This window comes from Ictalurus punctatus, chromosome 22, assembly GCF_001660625.3.
Source record: "Ictalurus punctatus breed USDA103 chromosome 22, Coco_2.0, whole genome shotgun sequence".
Taxonomy (NCBI): domain Eukaryota; kingdom Metazoa; phylum Chordata; class Actinopteri; order Siluriformes; family Ictaluridae; genus Ictalurus; species Ictalurus punctatus.
The window spans coordinates 17,582,616-17,610,470 of record NC_030437.2 but is presented as its reverse complement, the minus strand read 5'-3'; the positions used below and the strand labels follow the sequence as shown (position 1 = coordinate 17,610,470).

Here is a 27,855-nt window from a genome sequence, read left to right as displayed (position 1 = left end):
CCATCGCGTTTACAAGCCTTCTATAGTTTCTAAACTGGCGTTTGCACCGTCCAATCATCAGACAGCTTGAAGTCGGGGTTGTTACCTCCGGCCAATGGTAGCGCAGGAGGCGGGATTTGTTTTCCAGTGTGCTTTCACGCTTCACACATTTAGCCCCGCCCCATAGTCGACTACAGGCATTTGTATGCTGATGTGTCCGTACTGGAATATGGATGTGTCTCGCCATCAGTCGTTAAGAAACACGAATACGATGCGGTCACTATGAACGCGAACCGTGCTTTTAGAGTAAGTACAACTTCATCCCTATAACTAGTATAGTAGCGTTAATGAATCGTAATAATGACTCGTTCTGTATAGCTAGTCTAGCTAGCTGGGTTAGCGTATCGCTACTGGGCTGAAGACCAAATGACGCCATGTTGATAAATAGTGCACTACGTAGGGTGCTTAAACCATGATCTCAGACCCTATGTAGAGCTCTTACGTAGGGACTAAAGAGCTATTCGGGATCCAGCCCACTTCCTGGACAGTCTTCATGAAATATTGGTGTGTTTTCATGTTATTCTTCTTCTTCGTTTTTTTAAAATCAACCCACTGTCTTTGTATCTGTTAGGAAACATGTATGATATAGAGTCTGGTTAATAAAATAATAATCTAGCTTACAAAATGTAAAAATGAGAAATCGTTAGTAATAAGAGTCCAGTTATAGGTCACTGCACTGCAGAGGTGTATTCCCTTTAGCTAGTCTCTCATAAACATTTATTATATTATATTATTATATATTATATTTTATTATATATGATTCAAGGATAAAATATCACCCCATGCAATTGCTAATTTAAAAAGAAAAACCAATGCATTAATCTTGATGACATCTTGAGTTCGCCTGTACTCTGTTAATCTAGTGGTTATCCTGCTTTAATACAGTGTTTCTGTTATAATCAGATAATACAGTGATTTCTAAGGCATGCTAAGTCGTACCCCGGTCTCGGTGGTGCCTTGTGTTTTGGAGAAACAGTAAATGATGTGGACCGCCAGCATCCGACCAATCAGGACGAGGACAAGGACGAGCAGGTGTCTCAACTTCCTGTCAATTCAGAAAGCTCCACGTCTTGCATGTTTCTGGCTTCCTAGCCTTGTTTCAGAAGTTTATTTCGGACGACCAAAGAGTTACTGCAACTCGCACACACGGTGTCCCAGTTCACCTACACACTAAAACTACACACTAAAAGTATGCACTGTTTGTAGCAAAAAGAGTACTCAAGACATACTAACACGTCATGTAACGGAAGAGAACGTTGTTGCTCGGTCTCTTCTTCATCTGACCCTACAAGATGAACACAGTACTCTTTTTACACAACATCCAGCTATTAATCCGTTAATATGTCACGATAAAAAACTTTGGTTAGTGCTTAACCTTTTACGTTCTTTACGGTCACTGAAACACTGAAGAGGCGTCGCCGAAGTTACACTCGTCCGCCATGTTTACAGGTTGAGTTCGACGATGCAAACCGTCACAAAACTCCTCCTCCTCCCATGCTCGCGCAAGGAGTCATGGGCAACATTAGCTGAAAAAGTGTCCACGGATCCATGGAAATTGTAGACCATCCGGGTACCTTCGGGACGCTCATTTCAACATACGACGATTCCGGACACGCTAATTTTAATCCAGTACGGACAATTTGGAAACGCCAGTCAGTCTACAACGCATGTGTTTGGATTGGCGGAGGAAACCCCCGAAGCACTGAGAGAACATGCAAACTCCACACACAGGGTGGAGTCGGGATTCGAGCCCCCGACACCTCCCACCATGGAAAAGTTCCCCCATTTCTCCAAAATCGGGGAATTTTTAGCTTTTTGTTCCATTTTTTTTGGTTCTTATTACCGGTCAAAAGTTTGTAGACGCTCGACTGAAACGTGTCTCACGATTTTGATCCGAAGGTGTGTGATTAAGTGTGTCGAAATCGGTGTTGTAGACAAAATATAATCGTGCCGACGTGTTCATTTCTCTCATTAGAAAGCTAACATTTTATTCACAAAAATATATATTTTTGAAAAGTATGGAGGGAAATAATCCGAAAAGCGGCCGATGAGAGTCCGGCGTCGGTGTGAACTCCTTTAATACTGTTTAAAAATCATCTCAGGGAAATTCCTCAAGAAATCGGTCGAGAAGACGCCGAGAACACATTCCTGGAAATTCTCAGCAAAAAACGTGTCTACTTTGAAGATGCTAAAATACTCAATTGTTTTTGATTTATTTTGGATTTTTTTGAACATAATTCCCCATAGTTCCACTTGTGTTACTCCAGAGTTTCGATGACTTTATTATTATTATTCTAAAATAAATAAAAATAAAGAATGAGTGTGTCTAAACTTTTTAACCGGTAGTGTTCCTACACCAGGATTGTCAGAGGTGTCGCAATAAATTTCTCGTCAAATTTTTACCACCAGCTTTGTGTTTTTAAACGTTTCGGTGGATTAATTCTGTGAAACCGCGACTAGGTGATCATTTCATATTAGATTTATATATATATGTGTACATATATATATTTTAAAACATTTTTTTGAACAGGTTATATCTTCTGAGGTCAATGGAGGCACCACAGGACATTCATCAATGAGGATACGGCCACAGTTTATTCCGAGTTATGTTTCTCTATGAGTTATAAAACGGATGTTCTCCATTATGGAAGATAAGCAGTGAAAGCGTGCAGTCGAAAGCAGCCTGCGAGTTAAACCCTGATTGACCCCCGGTGAAGTTCAATTCGAAGCCGAATCACGACGTCGAGATGTTCTCTGCTCTGAAGAAGCTGGTCGGTTCGGAGACTCCCGTCCAACAGCGGGAGAAGAACATTCCCGCGGGACTGCAGTCCATGAATCAGAGTCTGCAGAGACGATTCGCCAAAGGCGTTCAGTACAACAGTGAGTCTGCCGGTTATTTATTTATTTGTTTGTTTATTTATTTATTTATTTTCCCCGAACATGAACTCGCCAGTCTGCTGAGGTGATAACTAATGCTGCCATCATTTCTTAAATCATGTGAGAAGTGGTTTACTCAAGTAGTGGAGTGGATTTGGAGCGGATTATCCCTACTGAGGGAACGGTTCAGTCCGAGACGGAGCTGGAGAGAAAAGTGGGTCGTATTGTTCTCGCTCTCTCGAGCCGGGGCCGTGACGTGCCTTGCACTGAATTAATGAAGAAATGAAACACTCCGGGTGTGCCGTTATAGGAAGACGATCAACGGCGTGAAGCGGCGTTACTGTTACAGTTCGTCAATGATTGCAATGAAAAAAACTTTAACGAGAGACCGACGTGTACTGTTTATCCGTTTGTAGTTACACGTGATGTTGTGGAACATCTGCGGAACCTGGTTCCCATCGGTTCCCTGGTTCTTAAGTACTAGTTACACCACCAGCCGCTTTTTAAATTTGTTCATTTGTTTCCCCCCCGTGTTTTTTATTTCTTGGAGAAACTTGCCGAAACTGGAGACTCCTTCTCGTAAATGAACGTCCCCTTACGGAAAACTCCCCAAAAATCAGCGAACGTATGTTTACGATTCTACGTCTTTCGAATCCGTTTTATAATCCGTAGCGTCCCTGTGCGAATTGTTGCTATAGAGACGAGTTAGACGTCTTAAACGTTCGCGAGGGATCGGGACGAGGGCGTTAATCTAAACCTGCGATCAGAGCTCCTGAGATTTCTGCGATTTTGGAAAATGTCAAACGTTTTTGCGTTTCTGACTCAACCGAAGCCTGCTTCGTGCTCTAGCCAATCAATTAGTGTGTCTTTTATTATTATTATTATTTTTAAATTTGTATGCTGTTTTTTTAAAATAATACCCGTCGTCACAAAGATCTTGATCCCTGATGAGCAAGAGTCTACCTAATGTATCACAAACGCATCTTATCATCGCTAGAAGGAATTTTCTACACGACTCGCTCGTCACACACTAGATATTTGGATAGTAGTGAACGCTTAGTCGAGTCGGCCGTGGTGTTTAATTCTGACGTTGTGTGTGGTGTAGTGAAGATCGTGATCCGCGGGGACAGGAACACGGGGAAGAGCACACTGTGGCAGCGTCTGCAGGGAGGGAAGTTCCAGGAGGAGTACATCCCTACGCAGGAGATCCAGGTCACCAGCATCCACTGGAACTACAAGAGTAAGTGTTATAACCCAGCGTTGTTCTTCTCCCGAAAAGTAATACTTTTATACGGGGTAATTATATCGTTTGCACCACACCGGGGGGGGTTGGGAGAAATGTAAAAATGATGCATAAACAAAGAAGATGTATATTATTCTGGGAGATTTATTTCACGGAAGTTTATAAGTTAAATAACGCAGGGGTTCTGAGAAACATGGCCACATAGGGTCCGTGGTTTATTAGGGGCCAAGCACCAATGGTGCAAGGCACCTACTGTTTTTCTTCTTATTATTATTATTATTCTGGCTAGACTCTCTATGGCAGCATCCATGTGGTAAAAATTTGTGAAATTTGGCACAAAGTTTCAGGATATATTCAGCTACAAATACACCAAATCTGTGCCCCATGCTCCCGAAGGTCTAGCGCCATCCACAGGTCAAAATATGGTCAAATTTCAAAGTATGTTTATGCGCACAACTTGAACCGTGCGGCCAACGCCAGGTGTCGCTGGATTCCCCGGATCGTGCCGAATTCAACAAACACCATCACGTCAATTTCTGCCCAGTTAGAGTTTCAGCCATCTTAAAAACAGTTTTTCCGCTCCTCCTCCTCTGGACAACAAATGTTGGGCTTCTAATGTTGTCCAGATCTCACCAGGTTTGGCTCATAACATCTTCAGACCAATCCGCACAAAAGTTATCGGATGGAATTCAGATTTTCGAAACTCGAGTAACAAGCCGACGAAGTCACCGACCAGGAAGTGACGCTGTGTCTCATTAACGACTTCACGCATCGTCATGAGACTCGGTACGTGTCTTCAGGACTATGACCTGAGGCTATGCAACAAATTTAACGACTAGAGACTATCACCAAATTGGGATCATATCATTTTAAGACCTGTTTGCACAATTGTGTGCGAGATCCCATAAATACTGCGTGCAACTTTCATTCTTATTAGACTCGCTGGGCTTCATTAGGTTTAACCCAAACCTCAGTCATCTGTGGGTAGATTAACTACACACAATATTTTTTATTATTGTTCACATTTAAATAATGGTTATAACCGTAAGGGGTCAGTTGAATGAATTTTACAGTTAAAGACGTGGCTACAAAATACTTGAAAACTCCCTTGCATTGATTATATTACATTACATTATATTATATTATACTATAGAAATTCATGTTTGGGTCACATTGAGACTGTATGAAAACCGACATGGGGGCGGGGCTATATAGAAGCTCAGCTAGTGACGTCACTAAATATATTCTAATATAAGCATAAACAAAGTTGAATGTTCTAATGATTTTTTAGGTGTTCTAGAGTGCACGTTCCTAGGCAGACGTGTGACAAATTAAAGGAAAACTCAAGGTCAGTTGTTTTAGGACGGTGTTAGGTCACGACGATGCACCAGAACAGCTTCAGGGTGCGTTGGCATCGATTCTACACATCTGTGGAACTGTATTGGAGCTATTATTCCAAAAGATCTAACACGTCACTCCAGAATTTCCTATAGATGTTCAAGAAACGTACTCGTGGTGTTTCAGCGTGGACTTTTCATTTAAAAAGACAATGTACATTGTATTTGTATTGTATTGTACATACACTGTGCTAATATGATGTTGGGGGTGGATGGGGTGTTATCGGAAAATAAACACTTTCTGACCAATCAGAATCGAGCATGTGGTATAATGCCAAATAATGCGTACTGTTATCTATTCCCTTGTCTTCCCTTGTGTAATTTATTATCTGCTGTAGGTGCACAACCAGGTAAAGAAACTCTTCTTGGGCGTTCTTAGCCTCCGTTAGAGTAGATTAGAGTAGATCAGTAGCTTTTAGATGTCTCGTCGTGGAAGTACGCAGTCTCCCAATACCAATACGTAGCAGTGTCGGTTACACAACCCTGCTAGACGACGTTCTGCATGACGGACATGCTAGATCCTGTCTAATCGAAGCTGTCCGTTGTGTTTGTCCGTACGAACACATCTCCTACACCGAGACACACGTTTTCATATGCACCTAGTCTAGATTTTGTGATCTGCATCTGCTTTAGTTTTGCTTTCTCACTCGAAGCGATTCTGGAAACGAATCAAAAGCAGCTATTTGAGCTGTATGAGGCGTGACTCGGCTCTCTGGTGAAGACGCAGGTCCAGACCGAACTTCCTCTGCTCGTTTTGATTTCACAAGAAAATCACACAGGAAATGAATGCCGCAGGCCGTTTGGCGTAAACATTCTGTCTGTCATTATCAGACTAGCCTAATTAGATTAGATCATTTATTGAATTAAGGCACATCGGTCCGTACAGGATTTCGCCGTTTTGTTTTTGCGGATAACGACTCGAATCGGCGAAATTGCAGTCGCACGAAATCGTTGCGGTCGCACGGCCTTTCGCAGTGAAGTTTGCCGGTAAATGACACCTTCTAGCTGTACTCGTGTTCGACGCATGTGAACCGGAGACGGCTTCCGTGAATCGAAGGCGCGTCGTGATGACGTCACGTGACGCGTCTCGGCCCGGATCTACGGGAAATCTGCCGTGATTTAGAAAAATTGCACGCTCTTTCGAATATTCCGGAGTTTGCTTGATTTTGCGTTCGTTTTTGCGATCCTGGAGTGTGCGACCCTATCAGCTCTTACCCCGTGTGGTGTTCTTGATAATCGCGTGCTATCGGTCATTAACGACGAAGGAATCCGACGCAGTGAAATCCTACTCATTTCCGCTTCATGTCAAATCAACTAGCTAACGGTGTATATATAGAAATAAAACACAAACTTTAGTACTTTGTAGCTTAAGTACGTGAACATGCACAAGTTCGCAGTTCATGGCTACCATGTACTGTAAATCAGGGAAACATAAACAGAGCTGAATTTGATTGATGGATTAATGCTAAGTAGGTTTACTCATTTTGTTATTAATATCGGTATCAAGCGTATAGTATAGTCGATTCCCCTCATTCCTGTGGTGGTGTCTTCACAGCTACTGACGACGTGGTGAAAGTGGAGGTGTGGGACGTCGTGGATAAAGGTGAGTCTGATAAACCGCAGGCTGGTTTAATCCCCCCCTGCATTTCTATTTTTTTTTTTTACAGCTTAAAAACTGTTACAGGCTCAGTTGAGATTTTGGGATTATTTTGGGATTAGTCGTTTAATGCATTCGTTCAAAAACGTATGGAGTTGACTGCATCCAGTTAAAAAATAATAACGGGTACGTGCCGATAATAACGAGTCGCCTAAACGTTTAGTGGGTTCACATGCACGATAATGATCTCTGATAAGATTGCAATCCAGTGCAAAAGTTTGCACACCCTCGCACCGAACGAAGACGGCAACGTATCGCGATTTCTGATTTGTATAAAAGCGTCTGCTAAATGAATAAACGTAAATGTAATTTATAGCAGCAAAACATTTAAGGTGTTCGGCTTGACGGAGCTTTCCTCCCATCCCAATGATTTAATAGTGTACGTTAAGATATTAACGCTCAAAAATACCGTACATCAGTTGAATATGTAAGGAATAAAACGCAACATTTTCCAATAGCAGGACATCCTAACGCGTTTGATTGCTCTTATACCATGGCATTTGTTTTATTTATTTTTTTTTTTTGTGGTAATGATTATAATATTTAAATTATTAATGAAGAACACATTGTTATTTTATTTATTTATTTTTTTAAATCTGTTTAAAGTGAAGTTAGTTCCTGTTATCAGTTACGTTACAGCAGCCACGAACCGCCGTTCCCTCAATTAACATAAGTCCCCTGTAAGCTGTTACTATGGAAACCATATATATTTTTCAACTGCACTACTGCTGTTCAGCTCTGGAAAATTCACCAGCACGTTCTGACCAATCAGATTCGAGAATTCAAAACCACCAGTTTCATTTGTAACAGATATTAGTATAGTATATTCTCTGATACCTTGAATGTACGCACGTTTTGGATACTGTTCGTGGTAATAATCCAATCCCAATTTAAAAAAAAAAAATTTTGGTTAGTGTTTAGATGTCTTGTTGGAGGAAGTACAGACATTAAAAATTTTTTTTTTTTTTTTAAACATTTTGGAACGTAATATTTTGTAAATAATTCATAAAATAGAGGTCTGTTTTACAATCTTTCTATTTAAGCATAAACTATAGGGGGGGTGCAAACTTATACACTCAACAGCGTTTAAAAAAAAAAAAAAAAATTATTCATTTTTTGTAGAAACTGTGGAGCTACATACAGTTTGTGTGTATAAAAAAAAAAAAGTGATCTATAGACGTACGTGCATGTAAACCTACTTACTGTCCACACTGCCATTCTTTATACCAAGTTCACATGGAGACATGAGTAAATAAAGCTGTGAAATCCCCAGTCAGGTTCCTTTCGAGGCAAAATCACGTTTAATAAGAGCACGCTTTAACGGGTGGTTGTTTAATGAATTAATTGATTAACTCGGTGTGGCGATATCGTTAATCGGCACATACCTGCGTACTTCTAAGCTATGCTGATGTCCGATGTTTAAAAAAGGATGGAAAATAAAAAAAGGTATAGATGGTGGATGTGTATCGTTTCCAGTGTTTTAGAGAGAATGTAGCTTTCTGCATGCTCGTGTTACACCCATCCCCATTGCCATGCTTTCGTCAGATGCATTATTAAAGCACGGCCCGGTTTACCGAGCCGCTCGGCCCACGCACGCCGACTCGCCGTGTGTATTAATGCTGTCTCTCTTGCTCTGCTCTCACTGTGCACCCAGGCCAAAAAATCCCTCTTCCTGAAGGTGTAGGTGAGAAACCACTTCTGCATAGAGATTGATAGACATTAGGTCATAGTTGTGTGTGTATCTAACGGGTGTGGGTGTGTGTGTGTGCGTTTTTGCTGTGTGTGTGTGTTATCTCGGTGCAAACACAGCTGCCACTTTTCACTCATTGCATTGCAGTCGGATTAAAGTGGATTTAACTCCCGGTCGCGTCTGAGGGTCTGCCTGCCAAAGATCTATAACAGTGTGCGACATGGAGCGGAGCATACCCCAAAGGATATTACATAAAATAATACCCCCGCTCTGATTAATAAGACTAACACAGTTTTCTAACCCAAAGTTCACAGTGTTCGATTTTTATTTGGCATTTAAAAAATACACGGGTTTATTGAAGTACATGTTAATTAATTAATTAATTAATTTAAAGTAAAAATCCAACCTGAATTTAGCATGGAAAGTAATTTTGGGGATCCATTAACATTATTTTTCTTTCACCGGGTCGGTCGATCAGCCGGGACGCTTTCTGGCGTCTGATGTTTGTTTGCGTCTTGATTTTCACGCCGGAGTCACACGAACAAACGTAGCGCTCGATCGCAAGCCGATCTCATCCGAAATCCATCTAGGGAAGCGCTTTCGCGTGCACGAGCGCAAAAGCACGAGCTCGATCGAGTCTCGACTTGAGACCAACACCGGCAGATGACGCGGCGCACCAAAATCATCCCCGACTGTGGAAACCTCACACTGGACTTCAAGCAGCTTGGATTCTTTTCCTCTCCACTCTTCCTCCAGACTCCGAGACCTTGATTTCCAAATGAAACTTTCATCGTCCCCGTGATTGTGGTTGTGCGTACTGAACCAGATCGAGAGATTACAGCCTCAGGAAACCTTCGCAGGTGTCTCGAGCTCTTCTCGGGTCATCGGGACGTTTCTGTATTATAAATTCGATTCGATTTGATTTGTGTAGTGCTTTTTACAACGGACGTCGTCTCAAAGAAGCTTTACAGAAACGTATAAACACAGGATAGGGATTTTAAGCGTGTGAATTTATCCGTATCGAGCGAGGCGGTGGAGACGGTGGTGAGGAAAAACTCCCTGAGATGATATGAGGAAGAAACCTTGAGAGGAACCGGACTCAGAAGGGAACCCGTCGTCATCTGGGTAACGACGGATAGTGCGAAAGTAAAGGGACGCTCATTATGGTTTTTATATGAAGTCTGTTTGTCGAACTAGTCCACCGTGCACCGAAGGAGACCTGAGAACAAAAGTGTATGTGGTCATTGCAGTCCCAAGGCCATCGCAGCATCCGAATGATTTATTCTAATATCTTTGAAATACTGGATTTTTGATTTCCGTGAGCTGTAAGCCGTAATCATCGAGATTGAAACAAACCAACAAACAAAAAAACAAACGCTTGAAATATTTCACTTTATGCGTAACGGATGTAGAATCTATGAAAGTCCCAGTTTTTGAATTAAATTATGGGGAAAAAGATGCACCTGGTTATTCTAGAAGTTAAACAGTGTGTAAAAAACAAACAAACAAACAAACATTTACTGACTGATGTGGATAGGACTAAAATCCTAGAGATGGTCTCGTAATAAGTACGTTACCTCACGTTCTCGCGTAAAAAACCAAACCGAACGCTGCCGAGTTCGTTTTGGTTGCCGTGCATACGCGTCCCGTACCTGTCTGTGATTTAATGTCGGATATTAACAGAAAAAGAAAGAAAGAGGGGGGGGGAAATAAAAAAAAGACTCGTTAGCTACTTTACCCTCGTGGCTCTGATCGTCAGGCCCCAAAATACATCTTGGCTGATCGACTGCATTGTAGATTAAAAAAAAACAAAAACTTTTTGATGAGCCGTTCCTTCAAGTGTTGGTTTGCATTACAGCTTGATGTGGCTAGTAAATGTTGCTCACTCTTGATTATTATTAATTTTTTTTAATTAGTTCTTTGTTTGTGTAATTCAACTGAGCAGCTTCTAACACTGAGTGTTTGTGCTTAATAGACTTGTTTCATCTCATCGTTCTTGTTTTGTTTTGTTTTGTTTGTGTAGGCAGGGGTAAAAAGCGAGGAGACACCCTGAAGCTCGAGAATGATCCTCAGGAGGTAAAACGAATCGCTCATAAGACTTAATCACGAAGGGGAAACTCGGCAGTGGGATCGGATCACTGCGATATTCGACGTAGAGTTGAATCATATTCTCGTGTGCTCTCCATATATTCTTGAATACGAGTAAAATACGTAAGGAATGAAATGCCCGGGGCCGTGCAGTTATCGGGAAATAATCAAATAATGACGTAGCGTTGTAATGCAGCTATGAGTTTTATTCATCTCATACGACACTAACTTTCAAACAGTTACATTTCTTTTTATTTATTTATTTATTTATAGTTAAATATTTAATGTTGTGGAACGTCAGTTACAGCTTTACCTCTGCGCTGGCACTGGAGACTCGTTCCATAAAACCTCCACAGAAAACTTCACCATATCGTTATGATTATACGGGCTTGTTTTTTTTTTTAACCTGTTTATGTGGAACCCGTCCTGTTACTAGAGAACTAATTCAATTGTAATATACTATGTATGCAAATCTATTACGTTTTCCAACGGGGTGTGGTTTTTCCTGCGTGTGTATGTATGGTGTTTGCAGGCTGAGAACGAGATGGCCCTGGACGCCGAGTTTTTGGACGTCTATAAGAACTGTAATGGCGTCATCATGATGTTCGACATCACAAAGCAATGGTAGAAAACAAAGAGCTGGTTCTTAATGCCAGTATGCTTGTTTTTTTTTTTGTTTGTTTTTTTTTAAGTAGACTGCTGCATCGATGTCTGTCAGTTTTATCTTAAAGGAGTAATTCAGCCAAAAATGTACACATTAGAGGTTAGAGAGCCGGGAAACGCTAGTTTCTTTGTGCAGTGCATGGGATTCCTGCTAATCCTGCTGCTATTAAGCTATGGGAATACACATGAATAGATTTTTACAAACAGGAAATGTGGTATGCTTCTTCTTTAAACGCTCTCTTCTCTTTGGGTTTGTTTTTCCTTCACAGGACTTATAACTACATTTTGCGGGAGCTGCCCAGAGTGCCGACCCACGTGCCGGTGTGCGTGCTGGGTAATCATCGGGACATGGGCGAGCACAGGGTCATCCTTCCCGACGACATCAGAGACTTCATCAACAGCCTCAACAGGTACGAATAAGACACCAGGGCCTTGTATCTCGGAGGAGGAAGAAGTACGCAATGTGCTTTGGACTTCTCGCCATGCTTAAATATCCTTCAGAAAGCGTCAAATCAAATACGTGGCCTCCTTCAGAGGTCGGCCGGTAACCTGCCGGTACCCGACGAATCGACCGATTAGTTTTTTAACTTGATACCGAATGAAAACGTAACGCTCGTGTTACACGATGTTGTTGAACTTTATTACAAAGATAAACAGCACTGACTGTACCATGAAAATGTCCTGTACGTTTTAAATATGAAAAATCTCGACATTTTTAACGTGTATTTATTATTAAATATTAAAGTAAATACATTTTATATGCATCCAAACTGAACCAAAAAGTAACAAATACAAATAGAGACATACAAAATGTCTCGAGAAACACTTCAAATAGCACAACAAAATTGTCAGCGATAGTTTTTATTTCGCCTCTAGAGGCCGCTCTCGTACCGTATAATGACCGTGGACCCTTCTCAGCAGCTCCCGCAACGGACGCGACCGGGAAAAACACCAGTCCTGGTGTGGATCTTTTGCAGATCGATGGTAATTAATCGGCAAAACCGAGCAATCTTTCTTTTTTCTTTTTTTTCTTTTTTTTTTATGATGATACAATGTACATATCAGTGCTCTGTATATTGGACAGAACACTGTAATTGGATCTTTTTTTCCACTTAAACCACCACGTTTTTTTTTTTTTTGGTATTTCATTTAGTTCTTTAGTATAGCTAGTCCACCTCCCTGTTTTTATTTATTTATTTATTTATTTATTTATTTATTATTTTTTTTCCCTGAGGTAGGATGAAACCAGAAAACGCGGAAGAAACCCATACAGACCTGTGAAACTCAACACACAGTAACCCAAGCTCAGGATGGAACCGGGGGACTCTGGAGCCGCTGAGCCAGAATCCAGAGTCCGTTTTATTTTGAGGTTACACCGATGCGTCGCACCTTGACGTGACGACATGATGAAATATTATAAGAGATATAACGATCCAATTTAAAAACACGGTGGATTATAGGGAAACCGTTCAGAAACCCCCCCGCCCCCAAGCTTCCAGGAATCCATCTATCAATCTGACAAACTGTCTAATTTTAACAACGAAGCATGAAAGAAATGTCCGTGGTTCGGATTAGAAACTACATCCTATCCAATCCTTCAGTTCAAACCGGTATCTTCAAACGCTCCGTGTCGGATGAGACGTCGTCGGATTGGCGGATGTGGACGTAGGGTGTATAAATGTTTGATGATTTCGCTCTTCTTCCCGAACAGGCCACTGGGTTCTTCCTACATCCACTACGCCGAGTCTTCCATGAAAAACGGCTTCGGCCTCAAATACCTGCACCGATTTTTCAACATTCCTTTCTTGCAGCTTCAGGTAAGTGGATCACGAATTTAGGACCGTAGAACACCGACACCCAGTCTCTGTTATGCTGACGCTCTAGTTTCTAGAGTATAGACTCGAGTTCATCGTTGTGCGACTCGCTTTAATATTTCATCTAGGGCTGTGTGTGTGTGGGAGAAGTATCTCGAATGTCCAGCAGTAATTAGATCAGTGGTGTCAGACTGCAGTCCCGAGCACTGCAGCGTCGAACAAACTCCACTCGTCTCACGATCTCATTACAGTGCACTTTATTAGTAGGGCAAACTTTTCAGCTCTAAAGCCTACAAACCCTCCAGGCTACGAGTTTACGTCTTGGCGTGTTTGCTAGACTGTAATCTAATCAGACAGACTGCGGTCTTTTACCTTCACCTCTTACCTCTGAGTGCCGTCGGTTATAGTAAGTTCACCGAGTTGATTTCAACACTTGAATTTTCCTACTTAATACAATTTATTTGATCTTTTTTTCCCATCTGTATCGGTCAGAACGTGTATATTCGTTTTCTATACCAGCAGCTCTGGCCGTGTGGAAGATCGATCACAGGTTCATACCCACGCGCTCGTTCTAAGATGTTATCGTTTCTACGGGAACGGCTCGTCCTCATGGACTCGTATGACGTAACATAACCGAAGCCTAATAATAAAAAAATTTGCTGATATTTAACAAATTATTCGATTTTCTTATCAAAGGAGAAGTTTATTTATGTGAGGATTGATGTAAGGAGTCTCCAGTGTCGGTGCTTTAACAGGTCGTGATAAAACCCAAAATGGACGTTTTCAGCCACGGGAAAGTCTTCAGGACAGGATGTTGGGCGTTACGGTTTCTTGCTGCTTTTAAGTTGTATTACCTGGTCGAGGAACCGATAAAAGAAACGAACTTGTTTCATGGACGTTATTAAATAAAAATTGTAATTGTTGGCAAATTGCTGTGGTGTAAGAGGAATACAGCGCATTGGGGTTGTGCTGTTATTGGAATATAATTAAAATCGGGGTGGTTAATGGTAACTCCAGTTCATCCCACCGCTCTGTCATTAATTATTTCCCGTATAACGGCGCTTTTTTTTTTTTATTCGTGACGATACATATTTCGCACAGTTCGTGTGTCTTACTACTGCACTGCAAGTCCAAATTTCCAAAACATCCTAAAAAACACTTTTTGGGTTGAACCACAAGGAATTAGCTCATTGTGAATGCTGTAACATTTAGCGAATATAATTAATGAATAGGCCTAAACAAATAGAGTTCATTCCTTTTGTGGGAAACGATCCGAAATTGATCTTGTTAACTGTTTCCATGTAGCGCACAACATACTGTGAATATGTCCTAAAGCTAATACTAGTATGGTGTACTGTACAAGTCTTTATTTATTTATTTATTTATTTATTTATTGCAATTTTATCTAATTCCTCTTCGAGTGCCCCTTACTTAAAAAAAAAAAAAAAAAATTAGAGTACCATTTAGACTCCGATTAAAAGTTGAGAGTTGTTAAATTCATTGATTGCAATATTTGTTCAAAATCAGTTTTCCTTATTTTTCCTTATTTAATAGCCAGTATGTGGTATTTATTTTGTGATTAAACTATAATAATAATAATAATAATAATAATAATAATAATAATAATAAAACATACAAACGCTAGGTTTTCCAAAATAATAATAAAAACCTCAAACAGAAACACAAGTAGAACTCGATGGTAATAGCATCGATGGGGCTTCATCCACCACCAACATGTCTAGTCCTTGTTACTGAAGCGTATGCCTGAAATATTCCTTTTAAAATATACTCCAAACAGGAAGGACGACTCGTTCCTGAGAGAACACGTTAACGGGAATCGCAGACGGATTCCGTCCTTGCGTCCGTCCGTACAGGATTCCCGTTAGAGGGATCTCTCTCTCTCTCTCTCTCTCTCTCTCTCTCTCTCTCTCTCTCTCTCTCTCTCTCTCTCTCTCTCTCTCTCTCTCTCAAGAACGTCTGGTTCGATGGGTTTGTCTGGAATTATCATTGAAACCAGCAGATTAATTGATTTCACGATCGATCCAAACAAGGTCAAGGTCACAGCAAGGTCAAATAACTGAACTAGTTCTTCTTCAGTAGCTGCCGACCTGTTTGTTGCTTATATGTTCATGTTCAGGAACTGAAGACCCTGGGATTGTTCTAGTTTTGTGCACTTAACAAATCCCGTTTTGGCCTGCAGAGAGAGACGCTGTTACGGCAGCTGGAGACCAACCAACTGGACATCGACGCTACACTAGAGGAGCTGACGGTCCAGCAGGAGACCGAGGATCAAAACTACGAAATGTAAGACGGCGTGTTTGAATATGTACGCGATCCAAACTTCTGATTAGATTTGACTGTGATGGTTGTACTAACGTCCTGAAGCTGATGTTCGCAGATTCCTAGAGATGATGGAAGCGCGTGCTAAAGGCTACAGATCTCCCGGTGACGCGAACGGTCAGAGCCCGTCGTCAGGCTCGCAGTCCCCCGTGGTCCCAGCTGGCGCAAGTTCCACGGGAAGCTCCAGCCCCGGCACTCCACAGCAACCCCCCGTCATCGGGCAGACCCTGAACCCGCAGTTACCCTCCACCTCACCATCTGTGGAAGCTCAGGTTCCCGTTGCTCTTCCCGCAGCCTCTGCCTCGTTTCCGTCTCCGGCTCAGCAGCCGCAGAAACGCAGCTTCATCTCCAGGCTGTTCGGTGCGACCGCCACCCCTGAGATGCCCACTGCTGCCCAGGGTGAGTGTGTCTTCCATACACACCGCGAGTTGAAGTGTGTGAGTGTATCTGCTTTTCATAGACTTTAATCTTGGATGGAAGGAATCTCAAGGAAGTTATGACTTGTGTAATTCGGGGGCCAAGCACCGTGGGTACAAATTATTAAGTCCAATCAACACCAAATTTGGCATACATCATATTCAGACCAACCTGGACAAAAGCTGTCAAAAAAATGTTGATATTCCAAACGGTTTGCCCGTAACGTGCCAACAAATCCGACAGCGACGCAGCCAAACAGGAAGCCAGGCTGTATCTCAGCAACTACCTTGCACACTGACAAATCTTGGTAGGCAGCTTTAGGACCATACCCTGAGGCTATGCACTGAATTTTGTGATGGCGCCACTTACTGGTCAAACGTTACAATAACATGCCGAAAATGCTTCCATCCGAGTGCCGTTTTTGTTACTCCTCATCTATATTTTGTCCAATTTTCACCAAATTTGGCTCACAACATCTTGAGACCTGTCTAAACCAAATTTATCAAAGGAACTCTGACATTCAAAACCGTTCTCCCTTTGCCTATCGTTATGACTCTGCTTTCCTGTGTGAACATGCGGCTCAGCGGGTCCGGGTGCTTGGCCCCCGAAAATGCTGCTCGCGGATTTAATTTCTTATGTACTTGTTGGCCAAGCTAATAAATAGAGCAAAAAAAAAATCTAATCTTTGATTGGTTTTAATATCTGCAAGACTCGTCAGCACACGTTTAGGGACGAAAAAACACGTTAATTAAAGTGATAAAATGACATTTCTGACTCAGTAATATAAAACAGAAAGGACATCGTTTACGATAAAAGAAAACCATTCTTACTTCTTTCTCTATTTTCTGCCTGGGAATCGAGAGCTCACGGACTTTAACAAATCAGGTTGCTTATTTGCCGCACGTATTGTGACACAATCGTTTTTATACCACAGCGCTCGAATCTGATTGGTCAGAAGGCAGATTTTCTACAGAATCTAAGCATAATAATAATAATAATAATAATAATAATAAAAGGATTAAAAACATGTTATTTAACTGAACAAAAATGTCTGTACTTGTTGATATGGTGAAGTTTTTCTATAAGGAGGCATTTATTTAGCATTTATGAATGTCCAGTAAGTTTTCTGACAGGAGAAAGTCTTCAGGACTTTGTGCTTTCCACACACACACGCACGCACACACACACACACACGCGCGCGCGCACACACACACACACTTTCCTATTTGGAGAGTTCCCCTGGGACTTGATGCTCCAAGACATGGAATAATTCAAAGGATTAGGACTCGTGAACATCATGAGAAGAGAATCGCATGACTTTCTGGGTGTGTGGGAATTTTATAACTCCCCAAGAATCAGCAGGATGTTGATATTTTTATTTATTTATTGATTTATTTTTTTAAACAGAGTAGGAAAAATACAGGGAATAAGTTGGAGCTTTTTTTAGTAAAGAAATGTCGCTGTATCTTTAATCTGCATACAAAACTGAGGAACATTTTGCAGGATAAACAAATGCCTAGCTCCGTTCCCTCATCTCACGTTCGATTGTGTTTAATTGTTACGAGTTAAGTTATTATCGATCGTACAGACTTAGTGTCTGATTGCTCTTCATATCACTTACATAATTCAGAGGTTAACAGTTTTAAAACCTCCCCAAGCCTTTTTTTTTTTTTTCCCCCTCGCTTTAAATCTGTTTTGGTGTGTTGTTGCAGAGGCGGAGCCAGCGGCTCCCCGAGCCCCGCCCACGGTGCAGAGTGTGGATGACTTTGTACCAGACGAAGGACTGGATAAAAGTTTCTTAGAAGACGGCGTCCCCTCCAGCGCCAAACCCAGCATGAGCAACCAGCCCCAGCCGAACGCCGCGGACAGTGACAGGTACAGCACACGCTCGCAACACACACTTTACCATAATCAGACTCGCTCGGAAATAACTTGGCCGTTCAAACCTGACGGACCCTTTGTGAAATTTATTTCTCCACCCCAGGAGAACCAGGCTAATTATCAAAGTCTCCGGTAATTAGCCTCGTTCTCCTCGTATAGAAAGTATCCGTTCCTGCCGTCAAGGTTGAAATGCAGCTTGGTGAGTGCAGAGTCCTCATGAACGCAGTCCAAGATGAGAGCTGTGGTCAAAGCTATGATTTCAGTTAAAGGGGGGAAGGGCAGGTGCAGAAACGGTACGATGAGTACGTATAGACCGCATCTGTAACCGTACCGCATGTTTCCACTGTAAAAGATGGTGCTAATCTAGAACCAAAGACATCATGAGCTTCATTTCGTCGCCACGGCACTCGAGATATTTACGTGGAAATGTTAAAGGTCGTGACTAGTCTAGGATGTAATCTGTAATAATAATAATAACAACAACAACAACAACATTACAACGGTGTCCTTTTCCTGAGCGTATACACAATTATTGTAGGATAAAATATCAAAAGCAGGAAGTAACGCTTTTTGTAAAATCCTCCAGGACGAGAAGCATCGCGAATGGCTGAAATGTTGGTGACGTCATGTAAACGTAGTGATTTGTTTACGTTCATGTTAACGCGTTCCGCACGTCAACCACTGTTTTTATTTTTCTTTTTTTTTCTTCGCCTCCGTCAGTGATGGAGAAGGGAGAGCAGGGAACCCCATGGTCGCAGGGTTTCAGGACGACCTGGACCCCGACGATGCTGCGGCCATGCAGCAGCCCAGATCCTCAGTCCCCAGTAAAGATCTTAACATCACGTTATCCAGCGACGAGGAAGAGGATGAAGCCCAACCAGTCGTGGCTAAGGACGAAGATCTGGATATCCAGCTGGACAGCCATCTGTAAGCTCGGCGTTTAAGATTTATCCTCAGACGAATCTTCTTCACTTTCCTGGAAGTTAAATACGTACAGTAGCGTTAACTTTCTCCTGCTCTCTCCTGCAGGGACGATTTGAGCTCTTTAGCACTGGTGGAAAAACCCAAAGTCGCGAAGCCCGTGCCTTCAGTCCAGCCTCAGATGATCACAGAGCCTCAGATCCTCACGCCGACTCCCGTACACCTCGCGCACGCTCCACGCGCGGGTTCGCCTCCGAAGCAGGGTAAAGCGAAAGCGGCTCCTCCTCAGGGCGACTCCTCCGATACGGACCCCGACGCCCCCGTGGCTCAGCAGATGCTCTCCTTCGTCATGGACGACCCCGATTTCGAGAGCGACGAGGAGCATGTGCAGAAAGAGGTAAAAAAGGTAAGAGACGACAGTTCAAGGGTTCAGTGATTCACTTCGGAAAGCCGGTTTATATTTTCCGCATCGAGTTGTACAAGAACAACGACGGAAAGAGCGGCCACGCACTTGGCGGCCTGCTGTAGTAGGAAAATCATCACCGATGGTGTGGTGTGACGTGACCCGTCATGAAAGAGTTACGGTTACTGCTCTGAAGTTGATTATTTTCCAATGACGACACGTCTCGAAATGTTTTATTCCTCCTGTACCACAACAATTTGAAAGCAGTTAAAAATTACATTTGTTATAGTATGGGATGCCTTTTTAAAATTTTATCCAATTATAGTTATGTTTAATGTTGTGAAACGGGGTTTTTATTCAAAATTATTTATTTATTTATTTATTTTTTAAATGTTTTTTTATCCCATTATAGTTATGTTTAATGTTATAAAATGGGTTTTTTAAAATTTAATTTGTAATTTTTAATTTAAAAATTTTATATCATCATTATAGTTATGTTTAATGTTATGAAACGGTTTTTTATTTATTTATTTAATTTTTAATTTTTCAATTTATTTTTTTATCCCATTATAATTGTTTAATTTTCTGAAACGTGTTTTTTTTTATTATTTTAATTTTTAATTTTCAAAAAAAAATTTTTATCCCATCATAGTTATGTTTAATGTTGTGAAACGTGCTTTTTTATTATTATTATTTAATTAATTTTTAATTTTCAATTTATTTATTTTTTATCCCATCATAGTTATGTTCAATGTTGTGAAACGTTTTTTTTTTTTTTCCCCCTTTCTTTTCACGAAGGACGCCTTCCGTGCCAGGTCTGACCTTCCCGACCTCTCGGAAGACGAGCTCGTCCCTGCCGAGCCCGCGAAGTCCTCCGTGCTCTCCTTCAAGCACAAGAACGACAGCGACCTTTTCGGCCTGGGCTTCGAGGAGAAAAGCGTCAAGAGCAAAGACAGCAGCGACGAACAAGACGGCAAGTCATCTTCCTGTAGCACTACGTTTCATTTCCTGTTTCGTTTTTTTTTTTTTTTCAATCCGTACCTCGTATGAAGTGGAAAGTGCCAAGGGCTGAGTCAGGTATTGTCTGTTTTGCAGAAAAGGAAAGCAAGCACTCCACGAAAGAAAAGAAGAAAAAGAAGAAGAAGAGTAAAGAGGTGAAATGAAGGGAGCGTCTGCTTTTGTCTTTATGCGGGTGCAGATAGTAGAAATAAGCCGTAGTAGATTTATTTATTTCATTATTTATAAATTTTTTACGCGAGGAAAGAACTTTACGTTTACATTAATTTCACAGATTTTTTTTTTTTTTTAAATTTATTTACTCATAGTTTTAGTTTCTGAATTAAAAAAAATGAATAATGTCAATTTTAGTCGTTATATTCTTTCATTTCATTGCATTTTAATCTGTCTGAAACGGCATGCAGTTTTATGTGTAGCTAACCGTAACGCATGGTTTCAGCTGTTTTGTTTTCAGGATTTTTTTCTCCCACGCCGATATAATCGTTTCATTCTTCTCTTGCCGTTTGTATAACCTTGTCGTTCACGTCCTCCTCCCCAGGACGAAGAGAAAAGCAGCAAGAAGAAGAAACACAAGAAGAAGGAGCGCGAGGAGCCGGAAGGAGCCGGAGACGAGAAAGAGAAGAAAAAGAAAAAGTCCCGGAGCAAGAAAGCGGGCGAGCTGGACGATCTGGAGGCCTTCCTGGCTGGAGGACAGGCAGCGGAGAAGAGAGAGGAAGGAGACTACGAGGAGCTCTAGAAGACGAAACGTGGCGAATTTTTTAAACCTGCACTACTGGCCTCGACATGTCATTGGCATTTCAGCAGCGCAGTTCTCGACATGGTCTGGTGTGTGTGTGTGTGTGTGTGTGTGTGTGTGTGATACAGTAGTGAGAGTGATGACGTTAAAACCCGCTCTCGATCGCGTTTCATTCCCACCACAGAGGAGGGAAGGGATCATTCTCCCGCAACTCCAGCTGCAATAAGTGGAGAAGCCATTGAAATCTTCTGCATCCTGCATGTAACTTTCTTCCCCAGGGTGAAGATTCGACCGGCTACTCGCTTTTCTACTGTATCTGTTTTGCCCTTTTTGTTTTGTTTTCTTTTGTTTTATTTGTTTGTTTTCCCGTATCCACTCCAGAAGCGAACCACTTTGCATCGATTTAACAGCGGTTATTTTGTAGGCATGTGCCGATAATCGGGTTTGTGGTATATCACGATATTTAGGTTATCAGGCACGATATCGTTAGGGTAGACTAGCCGAGCACGGGAGAGCGTTATCGAGCAGCATAAGGATGTCTCTCTGTCTTCTGAGTAGTTTTTTTTATTTCTTTTTCCTTTGAACAGGTTGAAAAGCAGTGAAGGCAATCCCATAATTCTGTTCAAGTCCGTGAATAATAATAATTATTATTATTTTTTTTTTAAAACTTTCTTACACTTAGCATTCTGTCTTAGTAGTTAAAATGCCCTCTGATGCAAGCGAGTCATTTAAAAGGTAATGTGTATGTGGTAATTACAATCGATTTAAATAGTGACCGTGACCTAGTAACAGGACTCGGTAATTTCCCACGAAGTAAAAGCCAACGACGTAGAACTTGCGATCAATGCTCGAAACATGGCGCGTAGTGGAACGCGATGGCAAAAAAAAAAAAAAAGACCACGTATACCTGGCCTTTAATGCTCAGAAGTTTCCATAAACACACAAGTGCTTTATATTAAGGTTCTCAATTAACAATAGATAAGCAAGTTGATAAAACTCGATAAAATGGAACAAACAATTGAAACCAGAACAAAATTACAAGCAAGGAACGAAGTAAAGCGGTCTTAGCATTGAGTCCTGAGGTACACCTGCGAATTTTTCCCAAACTAATTACTATCTACTTGTATTTCCTATTCAAAAATGACACGGTATTCGATGTTTTGCATCGCAACTCAAGCTCGTCGCGCGGAATTTCCAACCTCCGACTAGGAAAACCCGACGAGTTCACGCGTAGCTTCAGACCTACACGGCTCCTCCCGGCGTCAACGGTTAACAAAGTACCCTTTCTTCCCTTTAAACGAGTTATACTGTATATACAAGTATTTACTTTAGATCGATCAAGATACAGACATCATCGATTATTAAATCTAGAACACTGACTATCCGGTTCGCTGTTTTGGGGCGATGAGCATGTCACTGGTATCGCTAACGTTAGCCGGCGAGATTGTCGCCAACAAAAGACCGACATCGAAGCGGCCGTGTGTTCCTCCAGTTCGTAGCTTAAACGCACGGAGGTCAAAAATAACGTGCGTCCCATTCCCAGAGTTATGTCGAACGCATCGTTACTTGAATATCCTACATGCAAAGAATTTTCCGGAAATGATGTGTAATAACGACGTTTTCACTAATAAAGCCTTGGTAGCTACCAGAGATCTGGCTAGCTACCGCGTTTCTAACACAACGTCGAGATAACATCGGGAAATAAAACGGAATATCGGCACATGCCTGTTCTGTCGTAAACGCATGACTCTTTTTTATCGTCGGTGTTAGGGCATGGCTTAGCGTTCTTTTCTGTACATTTAGTTTTGGTGTATAATGGTGACGTGTGCTGTGTACTGTACTTTGTGCCTGTGTATGCTTATTTTTATTGTTTGTTTTTTTTTCCTCCAATTTCAAGAAAGACGTTCTTGTAGATTTCATTTTGGAATGATACGACTTGCAAAAAAACAAACAAAAAAAAAACAAAAAAAAACAACCAACACACCCCACGATTTTCTGCCGCTGGTTCACGTATATTGGAAACGTAGGCCTGTTTTCTAGGAATAGTTCAGCCAAAAAATATCAAAACGTCTCCTCCAGATCGTCGATCAGCCGTGACGATTCGTACGTGAATAAAATGAGCTGCTTTTAGATTCGCACTGTAGCCATGAGGCTAAAGTAGCTGAGCAGTAATGAATGCGGATCGTTTACATCTACGTCGTACACAAAGTATTTTTTTTCTATCGTCCGAATCGCCGCTAATGGACAACGCCGCCTTCACAGTTTAAGCCACGCCTCCTAGTGTAGTTTTGAGTGATGTCGGAGTGTGTGCTGAAGTAGAAAGAACGTGATTTAGCTTCAAGACTGCTTTTTATAGAGAACGCTTAGGTTACCGTCTGATGGTGTAGCTAGAAAGTGTAGTGCAAAACTAAAGGAACGGACTTAAGAGAACGAAACGTTTCTCAGCTAGTCAAGTGTGTACGTTTTCTTTTTTTTTTTTTTTTTTTGGCTGAACTCCTTTCAGAATTCACTCCGCTCTCAGGTCGGTCGCCATTCTGAACTATCCGGTGTTTTTATAAGAGCAAGTCGAGGCAACCGCACTTCCCGTATATTTCGTCGCCGAGCTAACGGGCGGAGAAACGACCTTCGCGTCGTACTACGAGACGCCATTTTTGATGTGTGCACATGATAACAAGTCACGGTGGCTACGAGGTCTTGAATATTTCCATTTCCTTTATATGACTATCTTTTAACCAAGTCGTGGATTGATGAGATCGAATCGAGAGGCGTTTTCTCCTCATCTCGGAGAACGCCGTACCGTGGTCCATCAGCCGAGATGCGTTCGGTGCGTTTAGGTTTTGCGCCAAAGCTAGCGGAAGTCCTAAACTTTTTTTTTTTTTGGTAAATACAAGTCTGGATTTACATCGCTGCATTTAAACTTTATCCTCCACATTCATTTTATTACAATTCCCCTGCCAGATGTTGAAAAGAGGGGCTTGTGGTGTGGCTCGACACCAAACTGCACTGTGTTGGGGCTTTTCTGGTTGTCCAAGATGGCTGCCTCTATATGCGTTTTTGTATTCAGCTGCACCGCTAGTAGCCCGAGCTACGTCAGTATATTCCTAAAACCTTGGTTTTGCGGCGTTTTGCGGAAAACTACTCGAATCGGCGAAATCGCAAGCGCACGAGATTGTTTCGCACGGCCTTTCCCAGTTGTAGTTGTAAACGAGACCTTTTAACTGTTCTTACGTTCAACGCACGTGAATCAAAGAGGACTTTGGCCGAACGTGCGTCGTGATGATGTCGCATGACGTATCTCGGCCCGAGTTTGCTTGATTTTCCCGCTCATTTCTGCGATCGGACGTTAGACTACATCTCTAATCTCTGATGACTAAAACTAAGCCGGTCGAAGGCCAACTCCAGAATGTTTAGTGATACCGGACGTCGGAAACTGAAGTACTGCAATCATTTCCTGTTCGTAATTACAGCTTGAACAGACGTTAACGTGCAACTTTAAGCTTTTTAAGGCCGGGTCATAAGTGACGCAAGTCGTCAAGCGTGACCCGAGCGACTTTGTTCACACCCTCACCTTGTTTGTGAAAATCGATGTCCACTAGATGGCAGCGATGGCACCCGTGTCTTGTCCAGGTTTCCAAGTCAAACTCTCTGCCGTCGTCATGAGCCGTGACTCAAAACGAAGACCCTGCCTTTGTATGTTCAAAAAGTATTTACAAAATCAAGAACACTGGTGCACAAAAACGGATATTTTACTATGTTTGATGACTGAAATACCATCCATAAGAATAAGTAAACCGGGTTTACTTATACTGGGATACTGGGATAGAATAGTAGAAGTATGCGATTTGACTCAACACCACCAGTTGATCGGCTCAGGAGCGGACAGAGTCGCATGGCGCTCTACCGCCCCTGCTGTTTACGTCGGTATTGCGCCACACGGATGCGTCGCGTGCGCAGATGACCACGGCAGCCATCTTTACATCGATAAAAGCAAATATAATTCAGCCTTTAAGCTGATTCCACACAGCACACGTAGGCAGGAAGGATTTTACAGATCCGATTTTAGGTGATCCGAACAAAAAGCCACCGCCCTCCAACCACATCTTTTGGTTAAACTCCAAAAGATGTGTATCGCCAGACACCGAACGCATGTCGGCCGATCGACTAGATTTGAGGCGAATGGGTTTCATTTTCTGAACTACACCTTTTTAAAACGTCAAAACGCACACCTCTTGCCCTCTGCAGCTGCTTGAAAGAAGGTCTGCAAACGACCGTAACGGAAGAAATGATGACCATGTAGGTAGGAAATAAGTAAGAAATGAAAAACACTGCAGTTCCAAAGACATTTCCATTACAGATGTTGTGACGCCGTTGTGAGTTTTGCTTTCTCAGATACATTATGCATTGCTGATGACCAGTGAAAACACACTTTTATTATTATTATTATTATTATTATTATTATTATTGCTTTATTCCCTTAATGCTTGAGACCAAACCCTGTTAAGTGCAATGAACACATTTTTCCTTTTCTTTCTTTACGTTCCATTTCCACTTGTTGGTTTTTGTGTTTGATTGATGATTTTTTTTATTTTTGTCTGAGCGCTGTGTACAGCAGGTCAAGAGACTTGAGAGCGAAAACTGTGCTACTCCGTGTTCATGTGGCTGTAACTAACTCGGTTTGATGGTCTGTCTCGGTGTGGAGCTCAGACTCTAAGATGACGATATGAAAGAGTTACTCGCACACACAAGTGGCTTTGGCTTTCGTAAGAAACTAACCGCACTTTCGAAGAGGCGCACACTCACAACTGGCTTCCTGTCCGACTGCGTACAACTTTAAACTGTGTGAAACTGAAACACAAATACAGCACGGACTTTCGTCCATCATGCTTGCTTCCTGTTCCTTTATTTATTTATTTATTGACTTACTTACTTTGCTGTGGTGCAAGAGATAAACAAACCTTCTTTATTAGATCAGGAGTCACAGGGCACAGGCTTTCTAATAAGAATAGAGGGGGGGGGGGGGGGGGGGGGGGGATAAAAGCTGTGGAATTTCTCAGCGTTATATTGCATTTGAAATGAAATGAACAGCTTGACGGAGACACTTCGCACACACTCGTTATAGGAAGTCGTGCTAAAATGTTTGTTTAGCTGTCACACCTGCTGTTGATTTATTATTTATTTTTCTTTTTTCCCCCCCTTCCATTACTTTCCATTAGTACCAGTCATGTTTACTCAAAAGCAGATTGCACATTTTAAGAGGAGGAAAAGCAGAGCGTGATTAGATTTTAGATCAGATTTGAGAGGTGGTTTTTACAAGAGAGTGTCACTCGGCATTCGAGACAGGAACATTTCTACTTTATTAATACGCGCGAGTGAGAATGAATGAATGAATGTGTGTGTGTGTGTGTGCGGGTGAGAGAGAGAGAGAGAGAGTGAGAATGAGTGTGTGTGAGAGAGGTGAGAGAATGCATGAGTGTGTGTGTGTGTGTGATTATACTGTGAGAGAATGACCGGGAAGGCTACCGTATAACCACATTAAAAGCATTTCGGAACACGCATTACGTAAACCCTTGAGGCAGAACTATACATCGGATTCTCTTCCTGTCAGCCATGAACAGGAACTCTACAGTGGGCACAGACTCGCCCAATCTGGACAGTTGAAGAACATCTCTTTTTTCCAGATCTTCAGCTGCACAGTTTTCTGTTCTTGGCTGACATGTCTTCTGCTGGTGCGGCCCATCAGCCTCGAGCGCTCTGTACAGTTGTAGTGAGGAGAAAAGGATCTCAGAAGATTATTTGAGTTAGACTTCCAGCTGGCTCAAACCAGTCTGGCTATTTTCTTCTGACCTCTCTTATCAACAAGCCATTTCCGCCTACAGAACTGTCCCTTGCTTTTTTTTTTTGTACAGATATATAAAATACACACACACACATTATATATATATATATATATATATATATATATATATATATATATATATATATATATATATATATATATATATATATATATATATATATATATATATATATACACACATATATATATATATACACACATATATATATATACACACACATATATATATACATAGACATATATATACACACACTCAGTTTGTTTGAGATCAAAAGATGAATATGAGACGACAGATCAGAATTTCAGCTTTCATTTCCTCATATTTACATCTAGACGTGTTAAACAACTTAGACCACGGCACCTTGTGTTTGAACCCATGCATTTTGTTCAAGTGATCAAAAATTGACCGCTAAGTGTTTCTTGCTGCCCAGGTGTGCCCTGTTAAATTGATTGTATGAAGAATTAATATCTCTGAATGTCTAGTCTTGGTTTGAGCCCTGGGTTTTGCCTGTGAAGACTGCATTTGTGGTTAAAAAGGATAAACCAACATGAAGATCAGAGAGCTGTCTATGGCGGGAAAAAGCAAGCCATTTTGAAGTGGAGAAAATCTATCGGGGTGATCGCACACGCATTAGGCATAGCCAGTACAACAATTTGGACTGTCCCGATAAAGAACGAAACCGCTGGTTTACGATAACCAGGCACGGAACAGGTCCGCCAAGGAAAGCAGCACCAGTTGATGATAGAAACATTGTGAGCGCTGTGAAGGAAAAACCCCAAAACCGCAGTCCGTGACACCACCAACAACCCCTAGA

General features: G+C 41.7%; 1 protein-coding gene across 3 annotated transcripts; it reads left to right on the top strand.

The window, feature by feature from the left end:
• Positions 1-134: 134 nt before the first annotated feature.
• rabl6b (RAB, member RAS oncogene family-like 6b) lies at positions 135-26,064 on the top strand. 3 transcript variants are annotated; one of them, XM_017452071.3, is made up of 17 exons: positions 135-285; positions 2,570-2,919; positions 4,022-4,156; positions 7,112-7,159; positions 8,868-8,897; positions 10,927-10,979; positions 11,524-11,615; positions 11,924-12,064; positions 13,366-13,471; positions 15,669-15,772; positions 15,867-16,207; positions 17,938-18,100; positions 18,827-19,033; positions 19,136-19,433; positions 20,229-20,403; positions 20,526-20,584; positions 20,986-26,064. In XM_017452071.3, exons 2-17 carry the CDS (start codon positions 2,787-2,789, stop codon positions 21,181-21,183), a joined length of 2,283 nt encoding a protein of 760 aa, XP_017307560.1. In that variant the 5' UTR covers positions 135-285; positions 2,570-2,786; the 3' UTR covers positions 21,184-26,064. The 3 variants fall into 3 exon arrangements, with proteins under 3 accessions (XP_017307560.1, XP_017307562.1, XP_047005795.1); XM_047149839.2 differs by lacking the exon at positions 135-285 and adding an exon at positions 309-543; XM_017452073.3 differs by lacking the exon at positions 8,868-8,897.
• The last annotated feature ends 1,791 nt before the right edge of the window (positions 26,065-27,855 follow it).

Excerpts from the sequence above, each read along its gene's own strand:
- rabl6b (XM_017452071.3), top strand. The coding sequence starts at position 2,787 with ATGTTCTCTGCTCTGAAGAAGCTGGTCGGTTCGGAGACTCCCGTCCAA. Across the intron at positions 8,898-10,926 it reads CCCTCTTCCTGAAGGTGTAG|GCAGGGGTAAAAAGCGAGGA; the intron begins GTGAGAAACCAC and ends TTGTTTGTGTAG. Across the intron at positions 13,472-15,668 it reads TTCCTTTCTTGCAGCTTCAG|AGAGAGACGCTGTTACGGCA; the intron begins GTAAGTGGATCA and ends TTTGGCCTGCAG.